Source organism: Indicator indicator, chromosome 33 (assembly GCF_027791375.1).
Source record: "Indicator indicator isolate 239-I01 chromosome 33, UM_Iind_1.1, whole genome shotgun sequence".
Classification (NCBI taxonomy): domain Eukaryota; kingdom Metazoa; phylum Chordata; class Aves; order Piciformes; family Indicatoridae; genus Indicator; species Indicator indicator.
This window is the reverse complement of record NC_072042.1, coordinates 6,944,753-6,955,601: the sequence shown is the minus strand read 5'-3', so window position 1 is coordinate 6,955,601 and position 10,849 is coordinate 6,944,753. Positions and strand designations below refer to the sequence as shown.

Sequence of the window (10,849 nt, the reverse complement as noted above, 5' to 3'; positions counted from 1 at the left end):
ATGGTGCTTCACATCTGGAGACACCCTGGGCAATGCCTCCCCCTGCCCTCGGCATTTGCTGAAACACTTCCGAGCAAGCAGGGCCACGTTTGCTTCATTTCCTGCCTGTTCTGCTTCCAAGGAAACAAAATCCCCCAAGCCAGGACTGAGGTTTCTCATTTAAATGGAACCCAAGCCACAAACCAGAGCAGCTCAGCCCTCCCTGTGGCCCGATGTTCCCAGCCTGGCTGCCTGCCATGGTGCAGGAGGTGTCGGGGCTCATGCTGGCACCCCAGGAAATGATTTGGAGCAGAGCCCCACCCCTGGGGACATGGTGTGGGCAATGGGCAGCACTCAGCTCTGCCTCAGGCAGGAGAGTTGGGGTTCAGGGTGCTGGCAGGAGGATTTTGGGCTGGCGTTGACCTCCCTACATCTTCCAAGCTGGCAAAGCCCTCCTGTTTTTGGCACCAGAGTGAGAGGAGGGAGAGCTCTCACCTGGCAGGGACCAGCCCTGGCTTTGCCATGGCAACTGCCACTGGTCTTGTCCTGTGTCCCTGCTCCCAACAAGGTGGCAAAGAGCAGTAGCTGGAGCCAAGCCCCACTGCTGTCAGGAGCACAGCAGCTGCCCAGGGCAAAGAGGAGCAAAACTTGCCTGCAGCCCTGTGCCCTCAGCCTCATGCCCTTGCCACACCAAGGGCAGGATTTGGAGGCAAGAGGCTGCCTGTGGCTTAAGGCATCTGCTGGGAGCCATGGAGCTGGGCACAGCATGCCTGGGGAGGGTCAGGCCTGCCAGATGTGTGGGCACAGCTGGGGCAATGGCATACCCACACCTTTATCCCACTCACAGCCTCTCAGCTCATATTTTAACCCTAGATTGGGTCTTGGTTCCCCCTGAGCCTCTCCTGCACATCGCTGCTATGGGGGTGGCTTTGGCACTCAGTGATTTCTCAGCTGGATTTGACTGTTTTTTATACCTCAGCTTTCTGCATCTTTCTCCACCCAAAAAGGGAGCAGGCTGGGCCCTGCAGGGGGCTGCTCATCTCCCTGCTTGGTGCTGCCTGCTCTGAAGGCCTGGAGCAGCTGGAATGATGCTGGATTCACTGCCAGGGAGGTGCCAGCACCATGGCAGGGTTGGGGTCCCAGCTTCAGCCTCGACTTTCCTCATCCATCCTGGTAGGAGGGAGCTGCACACAGGTAGGAGCCAAGGAAAAGGTTTCCCAGCTGGGAAGTGGCATGGAGCAGCCACCACGAGGGCTGGTGGCAGTAGGAGACAGGGCTGCCAGGGGTGATGTTCTGGGGGGACCTGTGGTGGGTACGAGGGCTCCCTGAATCCCCAGCCTTGGGTCCAACGTGGTTGTGGTGACTTTTGATGCCAAGCTGCTACTCTGAGCCCTGTGAATCCCCCAGATGAATTTTGGAAGCTCCAGCACATCCTTCTGCCCACTCCGCTGCCAGCTATAGTGGGAGGGGAGCTTGGGGGGGTTCCAGTTGACCTACACAGTGCTGCCTTTTTCCAACATGCTTGCAAACTACACAGTGTGTCCCTGGGGGAGGTGACAGGGACCCCAGGGAGCAGGAGGGACCCCAGGGAGCAGGGGACACTGGCTGGACTTGCCCACCATGGAGAAGCAAAGGGGCTGCAGCTGCTCCCTCTGAAGCCATCAGCGGGGGAAGCAGGAGGGAGAGAAAAGCTCTTTAGGGCTGCTGCGTGGTGTTGACAGAGGAACAACCAGGAATAAACTGCCGGTGGAGGGCTGGGAGCTAGAGGATTTCTCACTGCCGGGGGAGGTGGGGTCAGGATTTGTCTCCAGGCCGAGGGGTGGAAGGTCCTCAGCTCAGCCCCAGGGCATGACAGATGTCTCCAACCCCTCAGCTCTGCTCCTTTGCCCCTGGCTTGACATCAGTGGGAACAAGAGGAGCCCCAAATTCCCCAACCCCATCCCAGCGCTGAGCCCAGCCCCTGGTGAGCAGGAGATGTTGGTCTGTGTGCTGCAGCCTCCCCCCAGCCCCTTCCCCCCTTGTTTTTGCTCTCTCTCCTTTCCCGGTGCTCAGCTCAGCCAAGGAGCCACAGAAAAAACCTTCATTTCCTTTGCAACAAACAAGCACCGACCCCGAGGGCTGCCACCATGTCCCCAAGCCCAAGGTGAAGACAGAGCCTCGGGGGACCAGCACTCATCCTGCACTGCGCAGCACCGCTGAGCTCCTGCTGCTCATCAGCCCTGGGCTCTGCCACATCCTGGCGTCTGCGGATGCACAAATGCCTGTGAGAAACCTGCTGCTCCCTGACTGGGGTGGGCAGAGGGGCACGGGGGGCTCTCGGGGCACAGAGCTCGGCTACCGGAGGGGACAAGCTGCCCTAATTAGCGCTGGCATTGTTAACTCTGCCTGCTCTGTACTGAGGGATGCAAACGGCGTGGGCATCAGCGAAGGGCACCCCAGAACCCATTTGAGCTCTTGCAGCTCGGTGTAGGGGTCCTGGCAGAGCCCCAGATCCTCCTGTGCCAGCGGGAGAGGGGCTGGGGTGTAGGCAGCTGTCCGTACCCCCACCAGGAGAAGGAGCAGGGAGCCTGTACCCTGCGTGGGAGAAGGATGAGGGTGCAGGAAGCTGCCTGTGATCTTGCTGGGATGGAGGCAGCCCTCTGCCAGCTGGATGAGTTGTGATGGTGAAGACGATGAGGGTGAGGAGGAGGATGGCCAGGGCTGCCGTGCTCCTCCCCCGGGGCTGACTCCTGCTAAGTGGATGTGATGGGGGGGGGGAGAAGGGGGGAGGGCAGTGCTGTCGCTTGGCATTTCTGTACCAGGCGCAGGGACAGGCAGCAGGGAGGAGGTCCCTGGCTGGGCTCGGGGTGATGCCGTAGGGTCCTCCACCTGCTTCCCTCATCCCCAGGAGACCCCATCCCAACCCATCCACTCCCCAGCACCAAACACCTGCACCTCGTATCACAAATTATTTTTATTCTCCCCCCACTTCCCCACGGTTGTAAACAAGAAGCAGCCCCCCGCCCCTGACTCCCATCCTGCAGCACCCCGCCAAGGGGTCTCCGTCCTGAGGAGCCTCTTCACTTTCACTCTCCACCCCGAGGTGTGCAAATCCCAGTACAAAGAAAGGCTTTGGCAGTAGGAGCAGGGGCCAAACCCGGGTGCCGTGGGGTGGAGGGGGGACAGCACCCAGGGGACTCCAAAGTTGTTGGATTTGGGGGTGTGGAGCCTCCAGCAGCGCCTTGTGCCCGAAGGCAGCTGGCACTAGATGGCAGCAGGGCCCAGAGCCAGGGCCGCATTAAAACGGTATTAAATAGTAATTAAACAATAATAAATTAATGGATGGAGGGCTGAGGGGGTGGGGGGCGAGCCCCTCCTCCTCCGGCAAACGAGTGCCCCCCCCCCCCCCCCCCCCCCAGTTTCCCCAAATGTAGTTAATACAGATTGCACTATCTGAGGTAAATGATGAGGCACAGGAACTGGGGGGGACGTTGCTGGAATCGCCTCCCCCCCCTTTAAAACAATAAATTATCAGAACGAGTTGCAAAGAAAATATGAGAATCTCGGGCCCTCCCTGCCCCGTGCATAAATATAGATCATATTATCGGTAAAAAATAGCCTTTTTCTCTCCTGTACATTCAAAAAAGTGGAAAAGCAGAGGACGAGAAGTGTTGTGCCTGAGAGGATGGGGCTGGGAAGAGCTGCTGGAATCGATTTGGTTGGAAGAGATCTTCCAGATCACCAACCCCAGCGATCAACCACAGCTGCCAGGACTCGGAGAGCTCCCAGAACCTGTCGCTGGGAAGGCAAAGGGGCAAAAAGCAGCCCCCCGGAGAACGCCCCAGCCCCACTCGGTGAGTGCTAGGTGCAGAGGGGCTGGGGGCGGAGGAAGGGAGGGGGCTGGCGTCAGACGTCGCTGGGAGAGCGGGAGCGGAAGGGCAGGGTGGGGGAGAAGCAGCCGCAGCACACCGTCCAGAGCACTTTCTGGATCTCCTGGTTCCGGAAAGCGTAAATGAGAGGATTGAGCAGGGAGTTGGAGGTGGCGGGGAGCAGCGTGGCGTAGGTGTAGAGCGCGGGGGAGCTGTAGTCCCCCAGCAGGCAGCACAGGGCAAAGGGCAACCAGCACGAGGCGAAGGTGCCCAGGATGACAGCCAAGGTGGCGATGCCCTTTCGGGTGGTGACGTAGTGGGAGCTGGCCAGGAAGTGCCTCTGGATGGCGATCTGGTGGGCGTGCCGGCACACGATCCTGCAGATCCGCGCGTAGAGCTGCAGCATCACCGCGAACACCAGGAAGAAGGAGACGGAGAGGATGAGGAGGTGGTTCTTCGTCAGAGGCTTGACGATGCTGCAGGCGGAGGGCTCCTTCAGGCAATTCCAGCCCATGATGGGCAGGAGCCCATAGCAGATGGAGGCTCCCCAGGTGAGGAGCAGCATGATGTAAGTCCTGGTGACCGTCCTGGCCGAGTAGTAGGTCAGGGCGCTGCAGAGGGACAGGTAGCGGTCGATGGTGATGGCCAGCAGGCTGCTGACGCTGGCTGTGAAGGAGGTGACCAGGAGCCCCATGGTGAGCAGGCTGCCTGCCTCCGACGGCATGAAGTAGACAAAGGCGAAGTGCAGGATCAGCCCCAGGCCAGCCAGCAGGTCGGCTGTGGCCAGGCTGCCGATGAGGAGGAACGTGGGAGCCCGGAACGCTGGGGTGTAGAAGATGACCACCACCACGATGGCATTCTCACAGGAGATGATGGTCCCAGAGATGCAGAGAACAACGTCCCAGGGGTTCAGGGCAAGAGGCTGCACCACAGAGTCCAGGTCCAAGGAGCTGTCGTTGCCGTTCCTGGCCAGGAAATGGCCTTGCTGGCCCTCACTGGAGCTGGGGGCACCTTCCTCTATCATGTTGGCAGAGGCTGACCTGAAAGAGCAGCTCCTTCAGCACCTGCTGCCCGTGGTGGGGACACACCTGAGCTGTTCCTGAGGGGACCCAGCTGTGTTCCTGTGCCCAAGATGTGCCTGTGGGGACTCACCTGAGCTGTCTGTTTACCACCAGCCAGGGACAGTGCTGCCTCCCCCCAAAGCAGAGGGGGCAGAGCAGGGCGTGTGGGGGGAGTGGGGGCTCTGTGGACGTGGGAGTTTGGTTTGGATTCTTTTGCAAGCAAAGAAAAATAAATATGTGAATAGAGGGGGAGAGGGCACACACGGCCATGACACCTCCACTCAGCCTGCTCCCCCCTGCACCAGCTGCTGGGGTTGGTCCATGGTTGTAATTTTGGTCAATAAATTGGATAAATGTGGGGGGGGCAGGAGGAACACAGGGGGGCAGGACTGATTCTGGTTTGTACCCACCCCGAAGAACTCTGGGCAAAAACCAACAGGATCCCAAGCAGCAGGTGGCCCTAATCCCACTTACCCCCAAACCCGGGCCCGGCCCCCCAAGAGAGGGGATCTCCTTCTTTTGCATCGGGGGGGGGACCCAAGCAGGCAGCAGAGCCCCAGGAAAAAGAGGCCCCACAGAGCTGCCCAAGACTCCCTCCCAGTGTCCCCCCGCGGTGTCTGTGTGGTACCCCCGATCCCAGGGTCGGTGCACCTCTCAGTGCCTGTGCCCCCCTCCCATGTCCGTGTCCCCCCCGCCCGGTGCCCGCACTCACCTGCCGAGATGCTCAGCGCGGGCTCGGTGCCCGCTGCCATGGGCACCGCCGAGTTATAGTGACCGAGCCCGGTGAGGGGGGGATGGATGATGCTGGGGGTGCTGTGTATTGGGGGGGTGACTCACCACAGCCCCCCCCAGCCCTTTTCTCCTCGCTGTGACGTCATTGGTGCGCCGGAGCCAATCAGCGCCCTGCCGGGCGCGCGCGCCGCATAGTAATCGCAGCGGGGCTGGAGCAGATCATTCATAAAAACAGCTTCCCCCCCCGACCCTCCTTCCCACGCCCCCGGGGCCCCCCTCTGCCCAAACCCGGGTCCCCCCACCCTGGCGGGGCAGTGTCGCAGAGGCGGGGGGGTGCAAGCTCCCCCCCCCCTCTTTCGCCCCCCCCACCGACTTCAGAGGCTTTGTGCGTGGGAATTGGAGGGAGAGGGCGGCCCCGTGGGGGGGAAGTTGGAGCCGCTAGGGGTGTGAAGTAGGGTCGTGTGTGTGGCCCCCTCCGCCGCCTCGGCACGGCCGGGGGTGCGCAGCCCTGCCACGTTTCACCAGCGGCTCCCCGCGGACCCTGCTTCCCACGCGGGGCTGAATAATTCATCACCGGGAGAACCGGGAAGGCCTGGCCCGGGGGTGGGGGGTGGCTGGCGGGGAGCCTTCGCTCTCGCGGGGAGGAGAAGGAGGAGGAAGGATAAGGCGAGGGCACCCAAGGGACTCTGTCGAGACGCTCCCCGCCACCGTTCCTCGAAATCCCGGTGCCTTCCCCGCCGGGTCCGGGGGTTCCGGGATGTCCCAAGCTAGGACCCAGCGGGCGTCGGGATCCCCCGGTGGCCTCGGCACGGCTGCTCCGGCGGAGCTCGGCTCGGTTCGGTTCGGATGGACTCAGCGAGACTCGGCCCAGCCCGGCGGGAGCTGTTCGCGGTGCTGAAGGAGGCCCCAGGTCCTGAGGAGGGGGCGTGGTTGGGCTCCGGGAGTGACGGAGGGAACCACTGCAGCCTCCGGGAGGCTGGTGGTGGTCTGGACACTGGAGCATGTGCAGTGAGAGCAGTGACAGCAGTGAGTGCAGTGAGAGCAGTGAGTGGGGGCAGTGCAGTGAGTGCAGTGAGCACAAGTGCAGGGGTTGCAGTGGGTGCAGTGCGAGGTATGCTGGGTGTGCAGTGAGTGCAGTGAAGTGTAGGCTGTGCAGTGGGCACAGTGCAGGGGTTGCAGTGGGTGCTGGTCAGTGCAGGGAATGCAGTGCAGGGGGTGTAGTGCACGGGGTGCAGTGCACTGCGCTCTGCGGCAGGCTTCATGCTGGGGTGCAGCTCCCGGCTCTCCAACCCCCCACCCCACCGAGGGCAGCTTCGCCTCTGCCCGGACAGCGCACCGGGAGGTGCAGGAGGTGCGGGGGGCTGGGATGCACCTGGAAAGAGGAGCTCCCCCACAGGCCGGGCCCCCCGGGACGGGGCGGGGCGGGGCAAGACGAGGCGGGGCCACCCCTCCCCGTCACTGTCTGTCCCCGTTCCCCCTCCGGGGCCGCCTCCCGCGGGCGCGCATGTCCCGCGGCTCTGCTCTCCCGGGAGCTTCTCACCGACACCTCCTGCCGGGACCTGGCCTGGCCGAACCAGGCTGAGTCGAGCCTGGCTGAATCGAGCCTAAAGCGCGCCGGGCCATGGCCCCCTCGGGCGCAGGGACCTTGCGCTGCGCGCTGCTTTGCGCGTTGCTGTGCGCGCAGGGACCCGCACCCACCCGCGCAGGTACGGCTGGGGGGTAACGAGGGGAGGGGAGGTGGGGGACGAGGGGAGTTTGCAGCAGAACTTTTTCAGGGGATATTTTTTCGCTCAGGGTTCTCCTCGCCTGCGGGATTCCCTCACCCGGGATGGGGTTGAAAAGCCTCCGCTCCCTCGGCTGGCCCCGGTTTTGGGGGGGTGAGAGGGGCTGTGGGTCCTGCTGCGAACCGCAGGGCTTGGAGGGGTGCGGGATAAGGGGGGTGCAGGGTCTGCGGGGGGGATCTCGTAGGGAGGGGGCAGCGGAGCTGTCACCCTTCTGCCCCGGGTGCCGGCAACTCCGGGCATCAGTTATGCAAAGCCAAGCTTGCTGCTGCTCCCCTTCGCCCATCCCCCTGCTCCCGCCCAGTGCCACCCTGGCCTGTCCCACCGCACCCAGAGCGCCCATGGAGATGTCCCCACCTTTTATTTCCCTCTCCCCACATCTGACGGGAGGGGCCGGCGCTGCCAACATTGGGCTCCAGCGTCTGTTCCTGCCGCGATAAAAATAACTCAATCAGCCTGCAGCCCCGGTGAGCCCAGCCCCACTCCCTATTGGTTCCCGGCAGGGCTCCAAATGCCGGAGCTGGGGGGCGGGGGGCGGCGGTGTGCCCACCCCCCGTAGCCATGGCAATGGGTCCGCAGCATCCCACTTGGAGCCTTACGCCACCAGTTGCCCTCTTTGCTTGTACTCTGTGGGGGTACTGGGAGAAAGAAAAGGTTTCTGGATTTAGCCTCAGTGACCAGGAGGACCCTAAAAGATTAAGAGGGGGAGAGACTGAGTGGGGTGGAGCTGCCCACCCTAAAGGGAGGTGGGGTGGTGGGAAGCCCTCTCCAACAAGCCAAGTGCAAAGTCCCTGCATGGCCAAGCCCCTGCTGGGCAGCCAGCCCAGGGGGGTGCCAGCCCACAACCCCCTCCTGCAAACCCTGGGGTGGCAGTGTGGTAATTTTCCCCCTGTGAGTCTGGAAACACATCCAGGATGGGAAGAGCTTCCTAGGAGGGTGTGGAACACAGGGAGGTGCAGTCAGGGCCCGGGCGCTGCTCCCCTCCCTTGCTGGGAGCTGTGGCTGTAAATTAATGATGAGTGAGAGTGCGTGGGGGGAGAGCAGCTCCACCTGCACCTGAGTGATTCACTGCTGCCCTGGGGTGAGCTCTGCCTTCCTGCCGGGCTGTGGGTGCTGGCAGCTGTGGGCTGTCCCCTCTGCTGGTGCTACAAACTCACCTGCAGCTGCCCAGGGTGGGTTTGGTGCTGGGTTTGTTGCCTTCATCCCTTCTGCTGCATGAGGAGCAGCTGAGGTTCAGCCTGGAGAAGAGGAGGCTGAGGGGAGACTTCATGGGTCTGTACACAATTCCCTGAAAGGAGGCTGGAGCCAGATGGGGGTTGGGCTCTTTTCCATACTATCAGCTGATAGAATGAGAAGAAATAGCCTCAAATTACACCAGGGAAGGGTTAGGTTGGAGACAAGGAACAATTTATTTCCTGCAAGAGTGGTCAGGGATTGGAACAGGCTGCCCAGGGAGGTGGTAGAGTCCCCATCCCTTGGAGCTGGGCACTTGGGACCATGGTTTGGTGGCCATGGTGGTGGCTGATGGTTGTCCTGGATGCTCTCAGAGAGCTTTGCCAACCCAAACCATTCTATGACCACAAGAAATTATCCTCTGTGGGGCAGAGGGTCCAGCCCAGACCCCATTTGAGGGTGGGTGATAGATGCTGGCCTGGAGCTCATCCCCTGTCCTGGTTTATAGCAGGATGTGGTGAGCTGAGGTCCTGTGGGGCATGCATGGCCAGCACTACCTCACACAACGGCACCGGCTGCGTCTGGGTGGGCTGCAGGACCCCCAAGGAGGAACCAGGTGAGGGGGTGAGCCATGGAGGGAGGCAGTGAGGGGCTCCCACGCCTGCCCCCAGGCTTCCCCAAGCCCTGCTGCTGAGCTGTGACCATGGTGGGACTGTGCTGGCAGCTCAGTCCCATGGGCAAACCTTGCTCCCTCTGCCCACAGAGTCCGGGGGCTGCGTGCAGAGGGGGGTGGCAGCATGGGGGTCCTGCGTGCTCTACAACAGCAGCTCCTTGTGCCCAGGTAACCACACTGCTCCCCCCCCTCCCCCCCCCCAGCAGTCCCCCAGACCCAGCACCCTTCAGGATGGAGGTGTGGCTGTGGGGATGAAATCCCTCCCCTGGGCCTGGGACAGGGGGTGAGGGGTTCACAGTGATGCCCCTTGGTAACCTTTTCCCCATCCCTCTGTACTGTCCCCAGCAGCACTGAGCTCCCCTACTGAAGAGCCTCCACAGGCCCACAGCAAGGAGCCAGCAACACACTCCCCAAGTGAGCAGATCTGGGGGGCAGGAGATGGTGGGATGGGCTGGGGGGAGGGGGCAGGCACCCCAAGGGACAGCATCCAGTGGGATAGGACAAGTTGCTTCCCTCCATGTTCCATATCCCTGGGGAGGGATGAGCAAAGATACCCTCAGGGTTGGCATCCATGGAGCTTCAGCTTTGGCTGTTGCCGGGAGATGCCAACACACCCCAGGGTCCCAGCTCTGTCCCCACCTGCCATGGGCTGCAGCGATACCAGCATGGGGCTGGGGGGGGCATAACTCCCCACAACCCAGCCCAGAACCATCCCTGCTGCTGCCTGTGCTGGGAAGTACCATCTGCAGCCAGGCTGGAGCAGAGGCTGGCAGTGGAGCAGAGGCTGGCAGTGGAGCAGAGCTGAGCCTCTTCTAGGCAGGGGGAACTGGAGAGCTCTGGGCTGATTCCAGCAGGTAACCAGAGCCCACAGCCCTCTGAATTATTGATCCCTCTGGGATCCTTTCACCACTGGCTTCTCTCCTGCCTGGTGCTGGCTGCTCCAGCACGGGAAGGGGCTGAGTCCCTCCCATCTGAGTGGCACTGGGCACATCGCAGCCCTGGGGTCTGCGTGAGCCCCCACATCCCCCCTCCTTTGTGAGACCATCAATGCCCAGGGATGCCCACAATGCCCATGACCCCTCCAGCCTACTGGCCCCTTGCCTTTAGGGAGCAGCACCACCAGTGCCCCCCTGACGGGCAGCCCCGAGTTCCACGCTCCCGGCTTCGACACTGCCAGCTTCATCGGTGGCATCGTGCTGGTGCTCAGCATCCAGGCTGTGGTCTTCTTCATTATCAAGTTCATCAAGTCAAAGGACAGCACCTACCAAACACTGTAAGGACCCCACAGCCCCACCCGGGATGGACCTGGTGAGGGGGTGTCCTGTGCTGGGTGAGGCATAGGTCAAGGCTGCCCTTGGAGGCCAGGCTGGGAGTGCCAGCCATGGGCGTGAGGCTCTGTGCCCTGCCTAGCTGTGTCCTTCTCGCAGCTGAGTGTTGTCACCCGTGGCTGTCTGTGCCAGTCCATCCTCACCCTGGGTGGGGAGGGTTTGGGAGATGGGGAGGGGTCACCATCTCCTGTCTGTCCCCTCGCTGGTGTCCGGCTGTCCTGCCGCCACCTCTGTCTGTTGCTGCCTGGCTCTGAGCCCCATGGGGACTCCCACA

The 10,849-nt window shown here is 62.3% G+C and overlaps 2 protein-coding genes across 2 annotated transcripts; one reads left to right on the top strand and one right to left on the bottom strand.

Annotated features, from left to right (window-relative positions):
* Positions 1–3,864: 3,864 nt before the first annotated feature.
* GPR3 (G protein-coupled receptor 3) lies at positions 3,865–4,851 on the bottom strand. Its single transcript, XM_054395378.1, has one exon. The coding sequence runs from the start codon at positions 4,849–4,851 to the stop codon at positions 3,865–3,867; it is 987 nt and encodes a 328-aa protein (XP_054251353.1).
* A 2,390-nt stretch (positions 4,852–7,241) lies between these two features.
* On the top strand, positions 7,242–10,524 carry CD164L2 (CD164 molecule like 2). The gene is made up of 5 exons (XM_054395379.1): positions 7,242–7,326; positions 9,083–9,190; positions 9,338–9,415; positions 9,593–9,661; positions 10,355–10,524. Exons 1-5 carry the CDS (start codon positions 7,242–7,244, stop codon positions 10,522–10,524), a joined length of 510 nt encoding a protein of 169 aa, XP_054251354.1.
* The last annotated feature ends 325 nt before the right edge of the window (positions 10,525–10,849 follow it).

Excerpts from the sequence above, each read along its gene's own strand:
- GPR3 (XM_054395378.1), bottom strand. The coding sequence starts at position 4,851 with ATGATAGAGGAAGGTGCCCCCAGCTCCAGTGAGGGCCAGCAAGGCCAT.
- CD164L2 (XM_054395379.1), top strand. The coding sequence starts at position 7,242 with ATGGCCCCCTCGGGCGCAGGGACCTTGCGCTGCGCGCTGCTTTGCGCG. Across the intron at positions 7,327-9,082 it reads ACCCGCACCCACCCGCGCAG|CAGGATGTGGTGAGCTGAGG; the intron begins GTACGGCTGGGG and ends CCTGGTTTATAG. Across the intron at positions 9,662-10,354 it reads GCCAGCAACACACTCCCCAA|GGAGCAGCACCACCAGTGCC; the intron begins GTGAGCAGATCT and ends CCTTGCCTTTAG.